Source organism: Aythya ferina, assembly GCF_964211825.1.
Source record: "Aythya ferina genome assembly, chromosome: 1".
Taxonomy (NCBI): Eukaryota; Metazoa; Chordata; class Aves; order Anseriformes; family Anatidae; genus Aythya; species Aythya ferina.
Window position 1 is genome coordinate 95,285,762 of NC_140296.1, and position 23,872 is coordinate 95,309,633.

General features: G+C 46.5%; 1 protein-coding gene across 2 annotated transcripts in view; it reads right to left on the bottom strand.

The window, feature by feature from the left end:
* Positions 1 to 7,574, bottom strand: part of SIM2 (SIM bHLH transcription factor 2) — a 57,300-nt gene extending 49,726 nt beyond the window's left edge. The window contains exons 1-3 of one of the 2 annotated variants that reach the window (XM_084523958.1): positions 7,460 to 7,574; positions 6,915 to 7,097; positions 429 to 511 (exon numbers count right to left, since the gene is read on the bottom strand). In XM_084523958.1, the coding sequence (XP_084380084.1) occupies positions 429 to 511; positions 6,915 to 7,089 (258 nt within the window). In that variant the 5' untranslated portion in view covers positions 7,090 to 7,097; positions 7,460 to 7,574. Of the gene's footprint in view, positions 1 to 428; positions 512 to 6,914; positions 7,113 to 7,459 lie in introns of those variants that run through there. The other variant, XM_084523959.1, reaches the window with a different exon arrangement.
* Positions 7,575 to 23,872: the final 16,298 nt, after the last annotated feature.

The window sequence follows — 23,872 nt, forward strand, 5'->3', positions numbered from 1 at the left end:
ACGTCAACAGGAGATCTAATCCAGATGTGCGCCGCCTGCCCGCTGGGTCCGGCAGGGCTGCCCCGGCCCGGCTGCGTTTGAGCACCGTGCGCACGGACCCGAGGGTGCGGGGCGAGATGCTGCTTCCACCAGCATCGCAGCCGGAATTAAAAAAAATAAATGCATACACAAAATGAAGAGCTTGGGTTCTCGATTTTGCTCCTTTCCCGGCCCGTTTGAGGGTCTGGGTGATAGGGAAGGCTTCACACGGGCTCCGCTAACAAGCCGGGGGGAAGGAAGGAGGAGGAGGAAGAGGAGGAGGAGGAGAAGGAGAAGAAGGAGGAGGAGAAGAAGGAAGAGGAGGAGGAGGAGAGGTGGGGAGGTTAATCGCCCCAAAACACAATATTTCCGATGCGCAGCGCGTACGAGAGGAGGAAGGCGTCCACTACCTGAAGCAAATGGGATCCCAGCTCCTTGGCCACGTTGTCCAAGGGCCCTATCCTGCTCGGCTGTCCCCAGGCGTCGCCTAGACCTGCAAAGGAACCAAGGAGTTGGTTAGACCAGGGCAAGGGGCTCGGAAGGGGCCACGTCCCCCTTCCCTCCCCTCCCCTCCGAGCGGCCCCGCTTCCCAGCACGGGGCGTCGTGCCCGAGCTTTTTTTCCTCTTTTCCCTTTCTTTATTTATTCTGGAAATCCCTCCAAGGGTACTCCCACAGGCGCTCTTTCCCCAAAGAGCCGCACGCCCCACGGGATGTGTCAGCCCCCAGCGCTCCCCCTCGCCCTCCATATCGCGGCGCACCCCCACATGTCGCGACAAGGAGCCGGGCACACTTGTCCGAAGGAGGCCAAGAGCCCCGGCGAGGCTCCCGGCCCATCCTCAGCCTCGCCGGGCTGTGTGTGTGTGTCTGGTCAGGGATTTTGTTTGTTTTCAGTCCCTCCGTGCAAAGAAGGGGTGCCCGGGGGGGCTGGTGCCGGCACCTGGCAGGCTCCACAGGGGCACAGGCGGCAGGAGGAAGGCGCAGCCATTTCGTGCCTCCTTTGGGGAAAGAAAGGAGAAAAGAAGGCTTTAAGCCCTTCGGGTGAAGGATCGGTGATGGGCGAAAGGTGAGGATGCTCGGTGCTGCCAGCCCCAAAAGCTCCCTGGCTGGCAGCAGCCGAACCCAGGGGGTTTATAGCTTTGCACATCGCCCGTACAAGGCACACGGGTGCACAGCCGGGGAATGGTGTTTTTCTCCCGCTGCCTCTCACAGGGGCCAGGTGCTTCTAAAGAAAACTTCCCTCGGCGAGCTTTCAGGGAGTTTTCTTGAAAAAATAAAAAATAATGAAAAAAAAAAAGAGGTCGTGAGCCCTGCTCGGCTCCCTCGGAGAGTAAGCTGGCACCCCGGCTGGACGACGCTGCCCCGAGCTTGGGGTTTTACACAAGTTTTTAGGGTGTTATCTTTATAAGGCTCCCCCCAAAGCCCTCCCAATCCCACGTCTGCCTTGACCGAGTCCCGCAGCTAGCCCCGGTCTGGATGCGCTGGGAGCCCCTCTCCCTGCTCCCCATCCTGGGCACCCACGGCATCCCCCTCCCCAGAGACGGGGGCCTCGTCCTACTGCCCGGTCCCGGCGGGCAAGCACCCAGGAGCCTGCGGCTTCCAGCGCAGGGGAGGCTGGTGTAACAAGGGCAGTGCCAGCAGCCAAGGTCAGCCCCAAAAGCAGCAGCCTGCCTCCCTGCCCCGGCTGCCGCTCCAGCTGCCCGAGCGGGTGTCCCCAAACTGTAGTCCCAAAGCGACGCTTTTTGGGGGGGACACCTTCCCTCCGCTAAAAATAAATAAATACATAATAGCGTTTCAGCACCCATTAGGAAATTTACTCCCAATTGCCAAACGAAAAGGAGCGCTTTCGTACTGCCTTTTCCCAATTTGCAGTTTGGAAAAGGCTACCAATCTTCCGATGAGCCGACAAAATTATTATTTATTTATTTGTGTTATTTCTTCTGCCGATATGCGGCTTCCTCTGCAGTAGGAAGTTTAAAGGATCGCGAAGGCATCCCGCAGCCCCTTTCTCGAGTCGGCAACAAATGCGAACGACCCAGCCGGTCCCGGTGCTGCGCGGATTGCCCTTATTTCGATTTACCAATTGCAAGTGTCGCAAAACCGTATTGCAACCCAAACGAGAGGTTTACGAATAACGACATTAATACTTAAAAGGAAACAAAAACAAAAAATAAAAAGTTTTGATACGTCCTGGGAAGAGCCCTGATTTTCGCAAGGACGAGGCGGGTTTAGGATTTTAGCCGCTCCCTCCCAAAGCCGCGGCTGGGCAGGTAGGATTTCGAGACATCGCCAAAAATCCCCACGATTTCTGAGGTCATTTTCCGACCCAGGCTAAAACATTCGCTTCCGCAGATTTTTTTTTTTTTTTTTTCCCCTTTGAAATTTTAATTTGGGGTTGCGATTGCGAACTCGCATCAAACGCCAGCGAGCCCAGTGGCTCAGCCCGGCATTCTTCCCAGCTTATTTTAAAGCCGATGATTTTATCATTTAATCCACCGGCGGATCGGAGGTGGAAACGAAACGAAGGAACACCTTCGGCTGAGATGAAGGACTAAGGCACATTAACTCGTCTTCCCAGAGATTTGCAGACGCGCAGCCTACGCCCTGTAAGCATATGGATGCAATAGACTCCCAAGAGTTCCTCCTGCCCGGCCAGTAAATAAGGCGCATTTTCACTCACTGCACTGGAGCGGGGCCAAAAGAGCTGCCGATACAAAGCGAGCGGCTTGCGAATCGCTCCTCGGAGGAGATGGAAAGTTGCTTGGCACGGCCCCGGCCGGGCAGAGGGGGCTGCGGTGTGGGCACGGCTGCGGTGCCGAGAGGGTGGATTTTAAGGAAACCCTTCAAATGTCCCCGTTTCAGCACAAGTTACCTGTGACACTGGCCCGGAGAGAGATTTCTCCTCGAGCAGGGGGTTCTGAGGGGGAAATAAGCGGCCCTAATAACAACAGGGCCCGCCGGGCCCCCCCACCTCTAGCATCGTGAGGTTTCGTGCAGAAATCCCAAAGTATGGGCAACTCTCACCACGGGGAGACCCCAGGGGCTTCTCCTATGAACGGGTCCCCCTTCCTTCGGCCAACCTGGGCGCAATTCCCCCCCGGCATCCCCAGCACCCCGCCCCTCGTCTTTTGACACCTTGGACCTCAGCGTTCGCTTTGCACCATTTCTCAGTGTCCGGGTACGGGGGGGGTGAACCAGGCTGTAATGAGATCTAGAAATATTTGGGAGCAGTCCCCACTTTCGCCCTCCAAACGTCTGAATTGGGACGCGCGGCCGTTTGAAAGCCCGGTAGCGTTTCTGTTTGGGATTCTGCTAAAAGAATTACTTAGCGATGTCTTGTGCGAGTATCGGATTGCCCTGTAACTCGGAGTATTTCCTTCGTGCCTACTACCGTATTGTTCCTCGGCTCCCCCGGAGCGTGTGGTCCCCCCGCGTTATTCAATAGCCAGCTTTCCCCAGGAACCTGGGTCAACTACAAACGCCGGCGTTTCCAGCGCTGCCTCTCCCGGGGGATTTTTTCCCAGGCGAGCCCGGCAGAGCAAAGGGGAAACGAAAAGGAGGTGACGAGCTGCCAGAGGCCCCTGACCTCGGCGGCTCTGTCCCTGAACGGGGACGGGGACAGCTCGTGTGCTGGAGGGGTCCCTGGGCTCCGGGGAGGGGGCCGGAGCCGACGGGAAGCCCCCCGATAGCTCCCAGGGTGGCTTGGGGAAGGAGCAGGGCCGCTGAGAGAGATGGAAAGATCAAGACTGAAAGTTTAAAAAACAGGGAGAAAAAAAAATGAAAAAAAAATAAAATAAAAAGGACAAGTCCCAAAGTCCCGGAGGAAACCTACAAAAGTCCTTCCAGGACACGCGGACGAAGCCACAGCCGGCTCTTCCCGGGGTCACGCTAAGAGGGGGGTCCCCTTAGCCCCCCCAAGGCTCCCGCAGCTCCCACGGCGGTGACCCCCTCCAGCCCCGACGGCGCTTTGGGGCGACAGCCCGACACCTCTGGTGCCGCCGTTAGCCGCTATCGCGACAGCCGCGCGTTTTCGCTTTAATTATGTGATTCATTAATTCGTTAATAAACCTCTTCCGAGCGCGGACGAAAGAGCTTAATTTTCTTCAAATATAGGTTCAGAGATTCACAGTCCAGATTTAATAGGGAGCGAAAACTCTGCACGCTCCTCACATTTTCTATTGTCTGAGTCTCAGAATAAGGAACAGGTCTCAGGGCTGCTACTTTGTCATTTTATTCCGATTGTTTCGTCCAGAACACTTGGTATTTCGGATCACTTCTTAAATACCGCGTTCCCACCCGGTTTAAATGGCCATAAAAGCGCAGTTTTAGAGGCAGTTTCGGAAACTGCGCTGGGGATGGGGCAGGGAGAGGATCCCAATTTTAGCCGGCTGAGGAGAAGCGCGTTTTCTTTAAACGCTGTTTACTCTCGCGTCCCTTTCATTTGCTCATTTTTAGAAGAAAATGCTGACAGCCAAGACAGAAGAAGTCCCGTGGTATATTTTTTCTTCCACAATAATAAGTGCCTTGGCAAAAAATCAAAACGCAGCCGAGGACGAGCTTACAGAGCCGGAGCGCGGGGGAGGCTGGAGGTTGCTGTCTCCTGGACTCTTAATTCATGAATCCGAAGGTCAGAGCAAAGCCCCACGGCAAAACGTACGATGTCGGAGCACGAAATTTTTGCCTTCCAGGGCTTGCTCGCCTTTGCGGGGAGAAAGGAGCAGGAAGATAAATCTCCTTTTGCTCGCGCTTCTCAGAGCCCGATCGGGCGTCTCCGCGGGGGAAGGGGGGGGGGACTGGGGGGGCTCGGTCCAAACCGTGAGCCTCGGGGCAAAGGCACGAAGGGGGGAGATGGGGGTCCTGTCTGAGCCCACTTCCCCGCCCTGTCGGGGTGTTGGGACCATCTCGGCCCGGACACCTCGGTGAGGGTCCCAAACTTTGCCCGAAGTGCGCGTCAGCGCGCTCTGGAAATAAATGGGGGGGTTGGGGGGGGGGAGGTGAGGGGAAAGCCATACACCGGGTTTTTTAAAAGCACAGCCCTCTCTCTCTCTTCCCCTCCAGTCTAGACAGAGCTGGAAGCCAGTTTTATAGCTGGACAACATTTCTGATCGCGCTGGCTGCAGCTACCCCGGGCCTAGCACGCATGCCGGAGGCGTCTCAGGCCTCCCCCCGGGGCCAACTGGAAGAGCTGAAACCCGTTCAAACCTTTTTTCAGCTTTTTGGGGGGATGCCGGGGTGCTGGTGAGGGGCTCTGCCCGTGCCCTGAACCAGCGGCTGCCAGGGGCCCTTCGGCGGCGACCCCCGGAGGGGAAGGGGGGGTCGAGCTGCTTTGTGTTCGCCTTTGTTCCAAGCCCCAGTAACCTCGGGCATCTCTATGCCCCCCACCCATGGGGCCCAGCGTGCTGGAAGGGGCTTTTTCCCCAGGTCTTGCTACCCCAGAATTTAGGATGCGCTGCTGGGCAGCCCCCTCCTCCGCTGGGCCTCCCCCTCTCCTCCAGCAAAACCAACTGGGAGAGACCCCGAGGGAACCCCCGAGGGGAATTCACCCCCTCGGGAGGGGAAGGCAGCGGCAATGGGGCGCCGTGTGCCGTCGGACAGCCTCCCCCCCCCCCCGACGGCCCGCTGCTCCCGGCTGCCTCCCTCCGGCTTCCCCCGCTCTGCCCTCGGCGGTCCCCCCGGCCTGTCATCCCCGGCCCCAAAGCTTTGGTTGGAAATGCGTTTCCATCCGGACTTAAGACGATGAAAGATGAGGAATTCGCCCTATGCATTTAAAACGTTGCTCTTAATAAGCAGGGTGTGCGGAAGCGCACGCCCGGCCTGTTTAAGGAAGACAGACGCATAAAACACCCCCGAGCTGCTGGGTATAAACCTGCTCTCGGGGTCGGCTGGCTGCTCCTGAGGATCAGTAGGGCTGCCAGAGCGGGGACACGTTCAGCAGCATCTCCGACAGTGCCACTTTGCCTCCCTCCAAAACCAAACCCGTTCCGGGGACACGCTCCCGATTTAAGGCCGGCGACAGAGAGACCCCCACACCCCACACCCCCCGAAATCACGGCGTCCTGTTTCCTACGGGGAGATTTCCCCCCGCGGGGTAATGGCGAGAAATCAGAGCGGAGCACCGCCTCGCTCCCCCCGGCGGGCTGCGGGAGCGCACTCCGAGGGAGCCCGGCCTTGCCGTAGCGCTGCTAGTGCTTGCTCGCGAAATCCCTCAGTTAGATGGCCAGAACGGTAAGCTTTTCCTCGGCTTGGGAGTATTTTTTTTTTCCGACCCCCCTCCCTCCTTATTATTATTATTATTTTTTCATTTGTAGCCTTTTAATAAAGCTCCTTAGAAACCGCGGCGGAGAGCCCAGCTTCCACTCCGTAATTTTTTAATTCCTCCCCTCAAGCCCCGGGCCGGGGAGGCACAGACAAATGACAAAAGGGGGGAGCCGGCTTTATCCAGCCGCCCCCCGACCCCAAACAGCCTTTCGCCGCACGTCTCCCAGCGCCGGGCTGGGGGAGCAGCGGGGGGCTTCTGCCCAGCCCCCGGGCAAAGAAGGAGCAAGGGGGGGTCAGGCCTCCGAGAAGGCGCTGTCCCACTTCCGCACGGCCCCGCACGGAGCAGGTTGGGCCAATAACAACACCCACCCTAAGAGCGGGGGGTCTTTTATTTATTTATTTATTTATTTATTTTGAGAAGCTGGGGTCCCCCTCAAGCGCTCCCCACCGGCTCTGCTCCCGGGGGGGCTCCTCTTCCTGGTTTAGGAGGCTCCTCTCCACCCCCGCTCCCCCCTCTTTTCCCACCCGGGGCCGGGACCCCCCATCCCGGCCGGGGCACGGAGGGGTCGGTGTCAGGGTGCGGGGCCCCCCCCGGCTCTTTTCGGCTTCCCCGCGGGGAGGAGGCGCAGAGGGTGGTTACCTTCGGGGAAGACGGCTCGCATCTTCAGGTAGCTGGTGGTGAGGCGGATGATGGACGCCTTGTCCAGCTGGGAGGTGATGGCCGAGGGCAGGGGCAGGAGTTTGGCCAGTTCGTAGAATTCTCCATTTTCTTTTTCCCGTCTAGTCTTTGCCGCGTTCTTGGATTTTTCCTTCATCGCGACTACTGCAAGGCGAAGATGACACTGGCATATTAGACCCGATTCTTCCGAATTGCAGGGGGCATGGATTTCGGCTTCAGAGTTAGTATTTTCGTTTAAGAAAGGGAGGGAGGGAATTCACCCAAATCAAATCAACTTAAAAAAATAAAAAGGGGGAGAAAAAAAAAGGAGGGGAGAAAAAAAAAAAAAAAAAAAAAAAAAAAACACCAAACCAACCAAACAAAAACCACCACCAACAGAAGTGGTGCGAGGAGGGGGAAGGCGATCTCTGAGCCGCAAGCCCAGCAGGCAGAGCCGATCGGGAGAAGGCAGTCCTGCTCTGCCCCTGCGCTATCTAGAGCTTCAAAACCGAGACTGAGAGACCTACACGAGCCACGGTCCTCTGCCTGCAGCCGGGATCGGATCTTCTCCTCGCCGGGGAGCAAAGAGCACCGGCGTCCCCTCACCGAGGGATTTCTTCTCCTCGAGCCTTCCCCGTCCAAAACCAATAATAAGAAAATATCAAAAGCAGAGCGGCCGCGCGAGAAATCATAGGGCTAGGCGGGCTGGAGCGTTTTCGGACGCTATTTTTGTCTCTTAAAAAAAAAAAAAAAAAAAAAAAAAAGATAAAATGGAAAAAAAAAAAAAAAGTAGAGAGAGAGAAAGAAAAGCCCGCGCTGCTCGTTTATAAGAGAAGCTCTGGTCCCGGTGCGGGGGAGCCGGGAGGGCAGCCCCCGGCTAAACGCGAGCTGCAGCGGCCGGAGAGGGAGCCGCTGGCCGCAGCTCTGGCAGATCGCAGGCTCGCATTTCCCTCCCGGCCAGGGCAGCTCTCGGCGGCGGGAGGGCCCCTGCCCCTGCCCCTGCCCCTGCCCGGCCCCGGGGGGCGGCTTCAGCGGCGGGGGGCGGCGGGCTGCCCGCGGAGCTGGGGGCGCGGGGGGCGCCCGGCTCCGAGCGCGGCTCTCATGCGGAGCCGCCCGGGGGGCTCCGTGCTCCTCGGGACCTGCGCCCGCTGCCGCGTCGCCTCTGTCTTCCCAAACAAGTCCGAGCGCTGGCAAAGGCTGCCGGTGGATTTCTTTGCTTAGTTGTCTCTGTTTTTCTCCTCTTTCAAGAATTTGCAAAATCGGGGTTTGGTTTTCTCTCTGGTTTTGTTTTCTTTCTTTTTTTTTTTTTTTCTTCCTTTTTTTTTTTTTTTTTTTTCTTTTTCTTTTTTAAAATTGTCACGTTATTTAAAGAGCTGGTGCAAAGCGCTGGCTCTTTCGCACACGCATGCCTTTCCGAGGAAGAAGGAGGGTTCGCTACGGTCACCTCCCGCGAGGAGCAACGATCCTCACCATGCGGCCAGGCTCCAAGGTAAAACTCCCCTCCTCTAGGAAATCCTGGCCGCCACGCTCCTTGCCTGAAAACGCTGATATCTCCGTTTTTTTTTTTTTTTTTCCTCCTTGTTTCTTTCTTTCTTTTTTTTTTTTTCTTCTCTCTCGCTTTTTTTTTTTTTTTTTTTTTTTTTTTCTCCAAGGGGCAGAAGGAGCTCTGAAGTGGACCCCTCGGTTTAATTCTTTCGCAAAGGCTTGAAGAAAGCCAGGAGAGCCTCAAGAGGGGAGGGGATAATGTATCCGTGACGTGTCCTCCCGCGCAGCGCCCTCCGAGGAACCCAAATACAGAGGAGCCAGAAAAGAGCCGCAATTAGCACTTGTGAGGGGACGGGAGGCCGGCCCGGGGGGAGCCGGGGGCGGGGGGCGTTTGCTCGCCCCGACCTCCCCGAGCGGCCTCCTGGCCCCAGACCCTACCGCCGGGGGGGGCCCTCGCCGCCCTCCCCGCGCGGGAGCGGGGCCGCGCACGGGCACGCGTGGGGACCGCGACACTCGCGGGGCCTCGTTTACCCAGGCAGTGCTGTTTATCCACCGGGTGAAAGGAGCAAAACGCACGTACCCAAGTGCACATGAATCATATATGTAGCACGTACGCGACATACATACATCATATACACAGGGCACACGTTGCACTCTCAGCCCCCGACGTGACTCCCACCCACTTGCCCATGCTTAGGGCTTCACCCAGCTGCCGCCTGCCTTCCCCGGGGAGCTGTAGGACCCCCACCCCGTCCCCCCGCGGGGAATGGACCCCTTTGGGTGGCTGTGGGCCCGCAACGAACCGCGGGGAGGGACTCAGACGGGCCGCCGACGGGATCCCCCCTGTCCCGGCCCGACAGGAGCCCGGTGACCCCAGCCTCACGTCCCTACCCCTCGCAGCCCCCCGGGGAAGCGGCACCCAGGGATCCTTGCAAAATTGAGGGGAAAGCCCCCGGTGCCAACAACCTTGCCGAGTTTGCCCCTTTGGGGATGGGAAATGGGGGGCAAAGCCCGGGCACATCCGCCAGGCCGCTCCGACGCCCTTTGCCCAGCACAGTCCCCTCGCCACGCGTGTACCCCGGGGTTTGGCAGCCGGGGAGAGCTGAGGAGATGGGGGAAAGGTTTTCTGCCCCGCTGCCCCTCCAGGGAGGGAGTAGGCTAGAGCTGGCTTTCGGGCCGAGAAAACTTCAGGAAAAAAAAAAAAAAAAAAAAAAGGAAAGAAAAAAAAAAAAAAAAAAACCGAAAAAGAGAAAACCCTCTGTTTTTCTTCTTACGGTCGCTTGCCCCGGTCGGGACTTTCGCCGAGCAAAACAAAAACGATTAATCTAGGAAAACATCAGTCGAAAAGAGACTTCGGTGTTTCGGGGAAATTCTCAAAATTCAGTACAACCTCCGCCCGCCGCCGAAACTGGACGTGTTAGCAGAGGTAAAAATAAATAAATAAATAAATAACATAAAGAATTATCCGGGAAAAAAAATAAAATCAGATATACGCGGAAAAATAGCTGTACTTCAAGGCACGGGACCGATACAATATGCTCCGCCGTCGCTAAACCCGAAGAGGAAACTTTCTGGGACCTTTCTGTGTCCTGTGAGCAATGCGCGGGGCCAAGCGATTGGGGCTCAAATGAAGGCGACAGGGGAGCGCGTTGGGTTTCTAGCAAATTATGGTGCTTTGGAGAAAGAGCAGGTTTGGGACCGTTTGAAACATAATCCCGAAAGAAAAAAAGGGGGGGAAAATAAACACCACCAGGAAACCCATATTGCTGCAACGATGGCCCAAATTCGCAACCTTCAACTCAAGTGAGCACCGGCACAACTCGGAGGTGGCTGCAGGGTCTTTCGGGGAAGGGTTCCCCGTTTGATTCAGAAATTCAAAGCAGGGGACGAAAACAGAGGAGGAAAATTAATACAACAACTGGTTATTTAAATGTTCGGGTCATATTTGCAATTCTACGTTGTTACCGAATCGTGGACTAGGAGCGCACAAAAAGCCCCGTTATTTAGCAACCTTTTGCCGTGCTTCGAGGGGGAAACTCTTCTCCGTTTGGGAAGGAAAAGGACGGGATTTCGGTCTCAGGTGATTACATTGCAGAGGAATCCTTTGATTTTTTTTTTTCTCTCTCTCTCTCTCTTTTTTTTTTTTTTTTTTTCCCCAAGGCTCTAACCAGAAAAAGATGATTTTAAAAAAAAGGGAGGGAAAATGCGTGGGGGGACAAAAAAAAAAAAAAAGAGAAAAAGAAAAAAAAAAAGCAGCAAACTGAAGCAGCGGCTGGTTGTCTCCGAGCCGTCTATTTATTTGGTGCCCGGCTGCGGGGGTTCCGCGGGGGTTCCGCGTGTGCGCGCCCGCCGCGCATTTTCCCACGCGTGTCCGCGTCGCGGCGAGGCTGCTGCTGGAGCTGGGGACAAACCCGAGGGGTTTATTCCACGGAGGGGCACGGAGGTGGGAGCCCGGGGAAGGCTCTCCCGAAGGGGCAGCTCAAAAGGAGGGAGCTTAACGCCTTTTTTTGGTTAATCCGGGAGCAGCCGCAATTAACGTCTCGCAGCCGGAGCGGTGTCGGGAAGCGGGGGGCATCTTTCAGGGCTTCTTCGGTCTCGGTTGGTTTCGGTGCCCGGCATCCGAGTGTTTTCCCCGTGTTTGGGGGCCTCAGGGAAAAGGGGGCGGCTTGCCCCCGCACACGGCGTGGGATGCTGAGCGCCCCTGGCCAGGGGAAAGCAGCGCTGTGGAGCCAAAGGGGGTGCCGGCCCTTGGCCGGTGTGCTCGGGCTTAACTAACGTATTAACTGTGAGAAATCCCAGCGAGTTCCTCAGGAAAGAAAATATCATCAGATATTTTAACATTTACGGGCTGTAACATCAGCGTTGGTATGAGCTCAAGAACTAGCACCGCTTATCATCCCCCCAGGAATCCCCTGTATTTTTTTTCCTGTAACTACTGTTCCCAAGTGTGGATGTATACACACACACGCTCACACACACAAATCCTATAAATGCTAATAAAACAGATTCCTCAGGATTTGTTTAACTTTCCCTGGCACCACAATCTTATATTGATATTCAATGGGGTTACTAGTGTGCATGAGGATTACTAGTTAAGTACAGACTGCGGGATCAACCTTCTAGTATGCCACTTGAACATGTCCTTACAAATAAGTAAGGTAGGAGACGTAAGCATTGACAATACGATTAATTTGCACTGAACACTTGAAAGGAAAAAGGAAGTTAAATCACGGCACTAGAATTATTAAACTATGCAGAATTGAGGCCTCAGGTTGCAGGGGATCGTTTTCAGCTCTTTACTCGAAGCTGTATTACTGCTATTGTCCAACCTTTGCTGGCCACATGGGACAACATTTGGCAATCGGACAGAAAATTATTTCTACTGGGCATGAACTGGAAATATCCAGCTGGGGCGTGGATTCCATTTCCAGGCAGAGTGGAGGGAAGGAAAACTCAGTGCTCTTTCTCCTTACTTGTGCTCCTTACAGATAACATTTTCAGAGTTTGTCAAAAGACACGCTGCTTAAAAATGAAATAAAGTTTATTATTTCCTTTAGTATTAGTACATTTGTTTATTTTTTGTACATAATGTAGGAAAGGGTACACAGTGCACATACAGTACAGTGTCTGTACATAAAGTATGGTGATAATACAGGCATGCAACAGGGCAGGAGCTGTCAGAGTTGATGGACTGATCCAAATGGATGACATTTGGAAAAAATATGTCTGAGTTAAAAACATCGAATGCTCATGTTTGGGTCAGGTTTTCTATTTCAGTTTTCTAAGGAGAATAAAGTTATTTTGTTAAGGCTAACTTTTTTTTTCCTCTCTCTCTCTTTCTTCTCTCTCTCTTTTTTTTTTTTTTTTTTTTTTTTTTTTTTTTTCCGTCCCAACTGGACATGGAATTTGATGAATTTTCTGAAAGTATTTTCCCAAAACTCAGATAAATGATATTAATTATGATGCCCAAATATTCATGACCAAACATTTATTTCTGCTAATGTAAGCTGCAAACCATATTTCGTTTAACTATACTATATAGTTTAAAAGGTGAAAGCTGTCCTCAGGAACAGGAGAGGGAATGTATCAATCAGAGAAAGGAAGCTTCTAGGCTAAAGAAATAGGAAAAACCTAGTCTAAAAAACACACAGTGGAGCATTTTTGCTCCATTTGTCTGAAATCCTTTAAACATGATGAAAGTCAATGTGAGTATTTTTATTTACTTTTTTTTTTCCCTTCTTCTTCTTTAAGTTATGTTCAGTGACTTCAAGTAGTTTTCTCAATGGCCCTCAGCCTGTATGAATAGTGTGACTAATCTAGTGGAGATGAGTAATGGATCTGTGAGGAATAGAGGAATTCTGATGCAAAAACATCTCTCTCTTTTTTGTTGGTATTTTATGCTACTTGACATTCAATATATTATATAATGGCTGTCAGAAGAACTTCGGTAATGCTTTATGGTAACCTTTATAAATACTTTAGTCATGATTTAGAAATGATGAATGGAAAATGCTATTTATAGATAATTATGTGATGTTTTACTATGTTGTAAGCACATTCATAAACACATGTATGCACTCTTGTTAATTACAGGACGTTAATTTGTTGAACATCCTGATTCAATTTTTCTTGCATTTGTCCATTGACTGCTTTGCAACACAGCTACCAGCTTATCTCTAAATAAGTATTTTGCCATGTACGGGCAAAGAAATTTATGCCAAGATTAATCGATTCACATGGGACTTGGACATTATTGCAATGGAGAGGGGATGGAGAGGGAAAGCAAAGGTTCTTGTGAAGGCTGCTTTGGCAAACTTAAGACCTCAGCCCTGCAAATGAACACGTACCAGTGAACTCTTGAAGCCATTAGCTTAACGCAGCTTACAGTCCAGCAGTGCAGGCTCAGAGACGTGCAACAAGGCACTAGAGTGGGTCTTTCTCCTTGTTAGGATGATCAAGCTCATTGAGAAGGTCTGGCATGGGGATGTGAAGACTGAGGATTCACACCTCAGCTCTTTGGGGACTGGTGTTGTGGTCTCAGTGGCTGTGATCTCTTTTGGATCAAAAGTTGGGGCAGAGAACAGTTTCATCCCCTGGCAGCTTGCTTGAAACAGTTTGCAAGTCTCCCAAGCTTCATCCTTGCAAAGGTAAGGCTTTGCAGGTGTGTAATGAACCCACGCGAGCTGACTTCACTGAAGGCAGAATGCAGGCTTCTCATTGTGTTCTTAACCAATGCTCACATCTTCCCAGTTTAAAAACAGAGAGATATTTCTTCTGTCCACCGTGGGCCTCCTCAGTAGCACTGAGACTGAAAAGTCATGACATATGGGAAGCAATAACCACAAAGCAGTTACACTTGACATTGAAACATTTCAAACCATCCTGCACCAGCACACAAAACATTTGCTATAACAGTAACCTGCTCCTCAACAAACTCACACCACCAAGTTTTGTATTTGAACAGCTAGTCAGTCAGCAAATACATCTGAAAGTGTAGCTGCTCTCAGTATAGGGACTTAGAGCTACAACTCATTACTGTTTCCAGCTCTAGATATAACTTATCGTGCTTCTTACCCTTTGTCAGAATAGATATAACCGAGGTTTCCATGCTTATATTGTGGGAATCTGGGATATGTTCATTCTTAACTGAACAAAGATGACCTAAGCTCAGTCTCTGTTAACATCAGAAAGATACTCAGAAGATACTGCCCTCTAAAATGATCTGTTTGACCTTTAGACACTGATCCTGAAATTTGATCTCTGAGACCCACCAATACCAAAGAATTAGACACTTCAGTCACTGGATGCCATTTGAATGCGCTCTCAGTTTCGGAGTTCAAGGCCAGGTCCAGAAAGGGACTCAGGAAGAATGCAGATGCTGAAGTCTAAAACGGGAGTGCTGAACACTTCCACTCAGTTGCTGACTAATTCTGGATATGTCTAAAGCTCAATTTTAATCATTTCATCCCCCTCAGGCACACATTCAGTAGCACCTCAGCCTTGGGAGGGCAGAGCTAGCCTGGTACCCAATGTAGACCTGGGAAGCGAGTGTTTCTCTGCTTTTCTCCTTTGGTCTGGACCCCTCACAGTCAATGAATACACTGTGAAAATGCTCTGCTGCCTTCTTCCTTTCCACAATCAACAGGAGAAGTCGTCTTTGCTTTATACACAAGACAAATCAGTTGCATCTGACAGTGAAGACCAGGTTCAATTCCCTCCTTTGTCCAAGGGGATTCAAATGCAGACCTCCTGTCTTTGAAGAGTATGTTTGAGGCACCAGACCATTGTCCAACTGAGTGTGTGTGAGGTACTCTCATACTGAATTTCCTTTTTTTGTGCATAGAAGAATCAAGATTTACCTGGGAGAAGGGAAAAAGGGTTAAATTCTATTGTCTCTTCCAGTAGTCAAGCACTTGGCTGGTAAGAAAAATATCCGTATTTTAGTGTCTTTTCCATTTTTTTTGTTCTTATTTGTTTGTTTGTTTGTTTGCTTGCTTGTTTACACATTTCAATTTCAATGCACACAAATGCATTGAATGCCTTTGGAGCAGGATGAGAAGCAAGGCTCCCTTCTCCCAGCTGACTGCCTTGCCAGGAATCACAGAATCACAAAATGGTTGAGGTTGGAAGGGACCTCTGGAGATCATCTGGTCCAACTCCCCAGTCAAGCAGGGTCACCTAGAACAAGTTGCATAGGAATGCATCTGGGTGGGTTTTGAAGAATACTAGGGTTATATACTTTTTTTTTTTTTAATTATTATTATTACTTCTTTTTTTTCTCTTTCCTTTATTTTTTTCTAGGCAGAGCAGCCTCTAGTGAGCTGGAGGGACTGAGAGTCTCAACTCTATTTATATCCTGCTGCTGTGGACTCACTCTTGAAAAGATGAAGATAAAAGTTCGAATTTCCTCAGAGGCCATCAAAGTTTCCTCTGATCTACTGAACGCTGGACCACTGTGTGATATGGCAGGAAGATGAGAAAACCCATTATTTTGCCTCTAGTCTTACAATTTAAACAGTTTGGTTTTTACATTTACTTTTTTTTCTATTAAAAATCAAACACAAACAAGCAAACAAAAAAAGTTTAAAAGAATAAAACCACTCCCTACTCATCTTCCTCATGCTAGCTTAAATGTTTTACTTCTCACCTTTTTAATGCATTCTTTATGGAAGATCCCAATCCCACAGCAATTTAGGCAGCCAAAATTGGATTTGGAAATTATGCTAGGACTGGATTATTTAAGAGGAACTGCAATGCCTAGTTCCATGTCTCCAAAATCATGTTTTGGAATATTTTCCAATCTGAAAAATAAACAAACAATCAAACAAAAAGATAAAACAATCAAAGAAAACAAAAAGAACCACCGAACCAACCAACCAACCAACAAATAAAAAAAATACTTTCTTTCAGGTTGCTATGAAGGAATATTTGTAATTATTCCACTGTCAGGTGTTTCAGACTATTCCTGAGAGCACCCATTCTCATATAACCATATAATCAACTCCTAACAACCAAACTCAGCTAAACAAGCTCCTTGGGCTATGACTTAAGTTTCCCAAATAGTGGCCACCACACTGCAATGGAAAGAAAGAGACTTCTTCCATCCCCTGCCCCTTACCCTCAATCCTGTATAGAATGTTCTTGCACGTCCAGAAAAGCAATGAATTTCTTCTCTGGGAGAAGAGGAAAACAGTCAAGTCCTTCCATTAGCTGAAAGCTGTACATACTGTTGTCTCCAAACACTCTTTTTATCACTTGAATGGTTTCAGAAAACACTGTATCTGTTCAGCTCCTGTTACGCAGTATGACAGTCAAATTCCAAATGTGCTTTTCTCCTCTTTCCTCCCCTTCAATCTCAAAGCCTTTTCCTTATTATTATTATTATATATTTTTTCAAGCTTTCTCTATATCAAGGTTTCTCCAGCACTGGGGACATGCTATTAGCTTATCTTGTGAAACCTTACTGCAGTGGGGATTTGCAGACAACTGTTTACCCTGAATAGATTGCAAGTACCGGACAGTGCAAATATTCACAGTGGGATTGATTACGCCAGTATCTCTAACCCTCTGAACACATGCAGCATGGACTAGATAGTTCAAAATACTAGAGAGGTTCTTAGACCAAGCTGAATATTTGTACAATTAATACAAGATAAATATTCTCCCAACTGCCTATCCAGTGCTTTAGTGACCATTGCTGAGGAAGTTTGTACTCCAGTTCTATCAAAATATAGGATTTCAGGCAGGTCAGTAGAACAGACTTTAAACTGAGACATATAAAGCAAAGTGGGAGGAAAAGGGAGCATGAAGAACACAGAGAATAATATTTATCACGAATGCCTGAGAGAATCAGCTAGAGATCTGAAATGAATTTAGAGGCAGATAAAGCTGACAGATAAATCTTAGACAAATCTAGGATGAGAGAGCAGCATGATTGGAGAAATAAAATAGATGTGGTGATGATAGCTGCTAGAAGAAGAGTGAAGCTCTGCAGAAGTTCAAACCCATTTCCAATAAGAAGTTTTATCTTTGGGGATTACTCAAACAGAAACTACAACTCCTCTGAGATTTGTCTCAACACCAGTAAAAATGCATAGATCTGATACTGCAAACAGAGTTCCTGTGAAGAGGCTAAACTCCTCATGAATCAACATCGTGGTCTTCAGTATTAACGTGGCTTTCAGTTGGTGGAGGCTTTTGCAAATGATGTAATGTTTGTAACTTGATATCCAGCTTCAGAATGCTGGTGAGGACAGAGATGCAGAGGAACGAGGCCACTCTGAAATGATCTTTGCTTCCCTGTGAGCTTTTGGTTAAAGGGTTTAATAATTTCTTCAATTCAGCACCTAGGACACATAATTTATCGCGAGTCTGATGTTTGCTATTTAGTGAAATCAGATCTGATGCTTAATTATTAAAAAGGAGAACTTCAACCATGCCTGCCTCTGTTCTCATCCAGCTCAAATGTGCACTTCTAGTTTTGATGTCCTCTCTCTTTCTTTTTTTTTTTTTTGTAAATTAAATGAAGAAAACTTTGAGACTTTTTGTGCATACCCATCTCTATGAGCAAATGCTTAGTGGAAGGACATTTGATAACTTTGATTTTAACAATAAGGCAAGTTAAGGAAGGAATTTCAGCTCTTAACTCTGAATTTCCTGGGGTTTTACAGATTAAATCAAATCCTTAAGGCCATTTTACCATAGTTTTCTTCTGCGCAAGTGTGTGATTTATGTTCTCTTTTTATTGCGTGAACCTTTGTCTCAGTACTATTTGATTTAGCCTACTAACGGCTGTCAGCTGATTTTATTTTAGTATCTGTAAATTTTTGCAGACAAAGCCAGACAAATGCAATGCAGAGTAAATTAAATTGTGTAATTTAATGAAAAATCAAGTCGCTAAGAGAACAAGATTTTAACTGTTGATCCAAAACAGCTCTGCATGTAAACAATGGATCTTTGGTGTTTACTGTATACTATCTGTCTAAATACAAGGATTACTGTTTCCCCTGGTGTAGCAACTGGCTGGAGGTTCTCACTGGTAGCTGTTATTAGTAGCAATGACACATTAATTGAACTTCACTGCTTCCAGGTGTGTGGCACACTCCGGGGTCACCCAGAGCACTACAGTTTCATGTGTATTCAATTACTGTAGCGTTATGAAGGAATGCAACATGTCATACATTAAAATGTCGATTACCACTTTTTATGGGATAGTGGGTAAAATAAACCAATCAGCTTTCCTACAGTAAGGTTTGTCTTCTTGGTTGCAGTACGCATCTAACTAAGCTTTATGCCCCACCTCACCTTTGAAACAAGAACAGAAAGAGAAATGTGTTTAGAAATTATGGCCCACAGTTAGAAATTGTTAGATTACTTGTGTATAAATGGTTGGATCATGAAATGTTGTTATTAGTGGCACATCCTGTTACGAACAAATCAGTAATGGTCTGCCTCAATGATTTGGTCTGAAACACTCAAGGTCATGGGCACAAATTCTCAAGTGGGCACAAAACATTTGACACTCTGCCCTCTGTCTGAGTGTGTGATAGCATCTTTGCTAAAGCAGGTCTGGTCAAGCTTCATAGGCATTTCCAGCAATTTTCACAGTGCAAATGTTCACTCCATTAGGTATCCTAGGAAATGTTCCCCTCCAAAGACAAACACTGTCTTTTAGCAAGGTGTTTGTTCTCCCCACAAAGGTCTCTTTCCTGCTGCCCCTTTAAATGTGCTGTTGTTGGGAAACCATTTGAAATCCAACCCTTTGGATTGGACAAAATGTGGAATCTTTGGAAGCAAATTTTAGCTATGGGAGATGGAACAAGATCTATTCTTGCAATACTTGTATTGGGGAATATTCTCACATCTCTCCAAGCTTAGTTGTATTCGATGAATTTTCAATACTCATGGTCTTTCTGGTAAAATAGTTCTAAGATCTCTTTCAAAATTACTTGTTGGTTGTGAGGTTGAGATTCGGGAGTGGATGATTACCAAGTTGCATGGGCCATGCCATGGTCAGCTGAATATTTATTGGCAGCATTTTTTTGTGTTGTTGCTTAAGCAACAAGTTGTTGCTGAAGTCTTGCATTAAACAGATTTGTATCTATATCCTCACAAGGATCAAGGCAAGTAAACTGAAAAAAAAAAAAAAAAAAAAAAAAAGGAAGGTAGAGGCTTATTTCAGAATTTAAGCTAGGGAACTTCTTAGTCTATGTCCATAGATCTTCCTGACCTTACAACCGGTGGGGTAGAAACTTCTGCAGTGCTGGTAAAGATGGTGAGACAACTTCTTACATCAACAACATCCCAAAGAAACATTTTAGCTGTTCTTAGCCAGATCTTTTAAAAGCTATTTCAAACTATGAATTAAAAGGGCAAACCTTTTATATGAAAGCCTGAGAACAGTGGAAGATAATGTGGCTTAAAATAGTTATGCATGATACAGTTTGTACACATTAAATTTCACATTAAATTTTACAGGAGATTTTAGTTGTGGTTTTGAAAGTCATTATTAAGAAGAAAATCATCTGTCTGGGGTCACAAACATACAGTAGACCCAAGGCTAATAAGTAAATCTGTGTGCTTTGGTTTACCCATTTCTTCACTGGAAATGCCCGGTGAGAAAGTATGCCAGGGAGGCTCCTTGTTTGCCATACTGAAGGTACACAGTATCAAACTGCATGATGTAGAGTTCAACCTAGGAATAAGAACATTTTTTACCAAGCAATATGATAAATAACCCACAACTTCAGGACATTAAAATTAACTTGGATCTATAGATGCATAGCCTCTTGATTCCAAAGCCTCTAGTCTTATCTCCAGATCTTCAAATTTCATTCCACTCCCCGTAAGCTGAACAACACATGCAAGTCACTTGGGTTGCATCCTGCAACTTGGATCCTGCCAGAGGTGAGAAAATATAATTTTAATGATAATTTATGATCTTTAAATCTACAGAATTGTCCCAGGAAGATGACGGCAAATCCAAAAAGCATTTTTGTTTCTTACAACCCTCTTTTAGCCATAATCATATATTGCAACCTGTTGCCTATTGAGAGAAAATATATACAAATGAAATAAATATATCCTGACTGTTCTAAGCCAAAAATAAAAATTAGAATTAAGAAAGATCCCAAAACACATCCAGTGTTCTGTAAGTACCCTATTGTCAGAAGTAAATTTATTTTAATTCTTCTAAAGAATGCAGAGACCTGTAAAATTATGAAAATCCTTTCTGTTGTGGACATCCTTTTTAAAGATACAAGGATGAATACACATTCATGATACATATAAATATATCTACACATACACACACGTACAAACACACGAATGACTATGCAGAACATTAAGTTATATGTCATTACTTTAAAAATAGCCTAAGTGGCTTTCTGATCTCTGTGTTTGTGAAAAAAAAAAAAATCCCATCAAATTCCCAATCTCACACACAACATTTAGAAATGAAAGTGCAAAATTTGGACTGTGACCTTATTTAAAAATATGTGCTATAAAAACCAGAATGTACTCTTTATTTTTAAATTCAGAACACAAGGGGATATTGTTTTAAGTAAATTTTCAAGGTAGCTCCCTTGTAAGATTAATTCTTAAAATGAAGAATAATGCAGATAATTTGAATAGTGCCATTGAAAGGAAAGCAGATCTGAAGTAGCCTTTGGCTTTGCAGAGTTGTGGTGAATTCTTTGATGCAATTGTTTATTTCTGGTCCAGATGGATGATAAGACATACTGCCTTGTCCTGGAAGGTAGCAGAGGACAGAGGACTCTCTGCAAAGTGTTCACGCCTTCCTACTGTAGGTATTTAGCCTAGACAGGGAAGTTTAGAGTGTGGATACCCCATGTGATCTATGCTTGTGATCTATGATTGCATCCTCAGAGTACCTACATGAAGGATTTTGTTTAAGTTTCTGCCTTAGGTCCTCTAAAACACATGCCTCTCAAAGGATGAGATGCTCTCTCTTCTCTTTGAAATCCTGCCATCTCATTTCACTCAGTTTAGCAGAGGAGTTTTTCTGCTCCATTAAATATCAATTCTGTCATTGTGTTTTGGGAGAAGACCATCCATCCATTAAGAACTGGGAAGAGGCTATTCGGACAAGAAATGGTAATGCATTTTGTACTCTGTTGACTGAGGCCTCAGTGTAGGCAGAATACGCCTAATTTCAAGCAGTCTCACTGACTGCTGGGACTGCTGACATGATTAAAATTAGGCGTGCGTTTCAGTCCCTTCCTGAATCAAAGTTTAAATGAGATTTGAAATGGCTGCTTGACTTTACATCACATTAACATTAGCAATTTCCTGGCTATTGTTTTTCTTCCCCCGCAGTGGTCACTTTTCCAAAATAGATCCCTCATCTGAATGTAAGGGTAAATGAAAATCAGGCCCATTAAATTTACTGTCTGTAAAACACTAATGCCTAACAAACAGTATCTTTACATTTAGATGGCATTTTTATCCTGAGGAATCTCAAATCACTCTATAAACCCTGACCTTGATCCTAAAGTCACTTACATACACGAACAACTTTATATTGCATATCAAACAGGATTATGCATAAATGTAAATCTACTCATATGCTTATGTGTTTGCATATTGAAGAATTTTGTGTATAATAGTCACTCTGGACAAATGTTATTAAGACTGTAGTTAATGCACAAAAAATTAATAGACTTCAATAAGGATTCAGTCAGGTTTCATAAATGCACACTGTTTACCATATGCCAAATAATGTTTCTTGTCTGCATCCTCACAGCTGTTGCCTTCGTCTTTTTAAAGGAATGTAAATAATTCCAGGATTTATTGGCAACCGTCACAAGAAAAGTGTTAATGAAAATCAGTACTGCACGTCACATAAACTAGGCATCACTTAGCATTTTTCACATTATATTCTCAAATACTGTAAATGCCAGATTAAAATTCACTAAGCATGTGATGACATCTGGCCATTTTGCAAGATTTCATACTGCTATTATGTTGACTAATCTGATGAAAAGGTAAGTTGACCAAGTCCATAACAATATCACTCAGAACTATAATTCCTATAAATTCTCCTTGGCTGCAGACTCTACTTAATATCCAGAAAAAGCATTCTGATTTAGAAAGAAACTTCTCCCATGATGTCCTAAATTATTTTTTTCTCTAAGTTTCACTGCTTTCTCGGCAGTTGCTTTTGCTTTTGCCCTTATATAAACAAACTACTAAATAAACATTTTTTTCCTTTATTTATTTATTTATTTATTTATTTATTTATTAAGGCATCTCCTGGATCATAAGGTTGAGTCTTTTTTGTTGCAGATGCCTACATCATTCAGCCTTTCCATGAGCTGACCAAGCTGCAGCTTCAATACAGTCAAGCAACTTTTTAGCCCATTTGCATTCACCTTGTCCTTTTGCCAGTAAGTACCTGTCACCTTCCACATTACAAGGGACACAGTGCTTCTTACATGCTAGGCTCAGAGGCAATTGCCCTGTAGGCTGCTTCTTAAACAAACCTTTAAGGAACAGATTTCTTAAAGGTTTCTCTTTTTTAAAGAATGGAATTAGCAAAGCATCACAAAATTGCACCCATTAGTTAAAAGTCCTGAACATATTGTAAAATACTTTCTTAGGTATTCAGAAGAATAGTTCTGATGAAGGTCAACTTAATCATTTTAAAGTAAGATATAAAAGACAGATTCTTCTTTCTCATTTCTTTATTCATCTTGACACTTGATGATCCTGCTTCTGCTAGGGTCAGCAAGAGATTTGCTGTTTTAGTCTTGTTGGACAACATTGCTCATGGTGGGAAAGATTCTGAGATTAGCAGTCTTCTTTGAAAAACAAATACCCTTCCCTCCCTCTCCTTCTCTATATCAGTCAGTCTTTTGTTCACTTCTGCGTATAACCAAACCAACGTGACAATAGCAGAAAATATTCCACATCGAATGTTTGTTTTATGGAAATTCAGGCGAATAGAATTTGGTCATGATTTAACTTATATAATTTAAGATGCAGCGAACAAGAGCAGACCTACTAGTATTATACTAAGCACTATTGTTTCAAAAAGCTGTTTTCATTCAAGATAAAATATTTGACACAACTGTATTCCCTCTATCTGCTTCAGCAGAGCAAATTGTGTTTGTCAAAATCAGCCGGTTAAAGTGTCTTCTTCATTGTCTTTATATTGCATATTATTTCACACGCCACAGAAAATACACTCATGTACATGTATCTGAAGGGCTCTGTCTGTATTCAGAACTGATACATGTCCTAGATGCTGATTATTCTACTCAAGCACTTCTCATTATTCTATTTAAGTACTGATCACTCAGCATGGTCTGAAGATAAGATAAAAATCAGCTTTATTTCTTATTCTGAGAAAAGCTGACATCAGGATCAATAAATCCTGACAGAAGCTATTAACATTTTAATGAGTTACTCAATAATATTCTAAAGATGTGCTGGCAAGTCAAGCCTCCTTTGATTAAGGACAAATTTCTTAGACTACTGTAAATATATATTTCAAGGTCCAGAATGCAAAGCTGTCACTTATCAATCAAGAATAAAGGGCAAAAGTCATGAATAAAGACACTAAAGCAGGAACTGTCCACATGATTATAATGATTACTGTACATGATGTAACTTTTTAAGATGTCATTCATCTTAAACAAATAGAGACAAATATTAGTCATGAGGTTGTGTGTTTGGTTGTCATGCAATTGAAGAAGTGTCCCTGACTTCCTCCTGCAATATATAGAAATACAATGATGTTGGGAGCAGTCAGACACGTCTATACATGGTCAAATGGAATGGCAAATATGGGCAGTAAGCCAGGTGAATGGGAAAGAAAGTATCTGTGCAAACTCTGCTGAGCTTCAAGAAAAAGATAAGGGGTCAGGGGTGAAATATACTTGTTTAAGGGTAAATTTTGCCTTTTAGACTGGGCAATTTAATTGCACTACAAT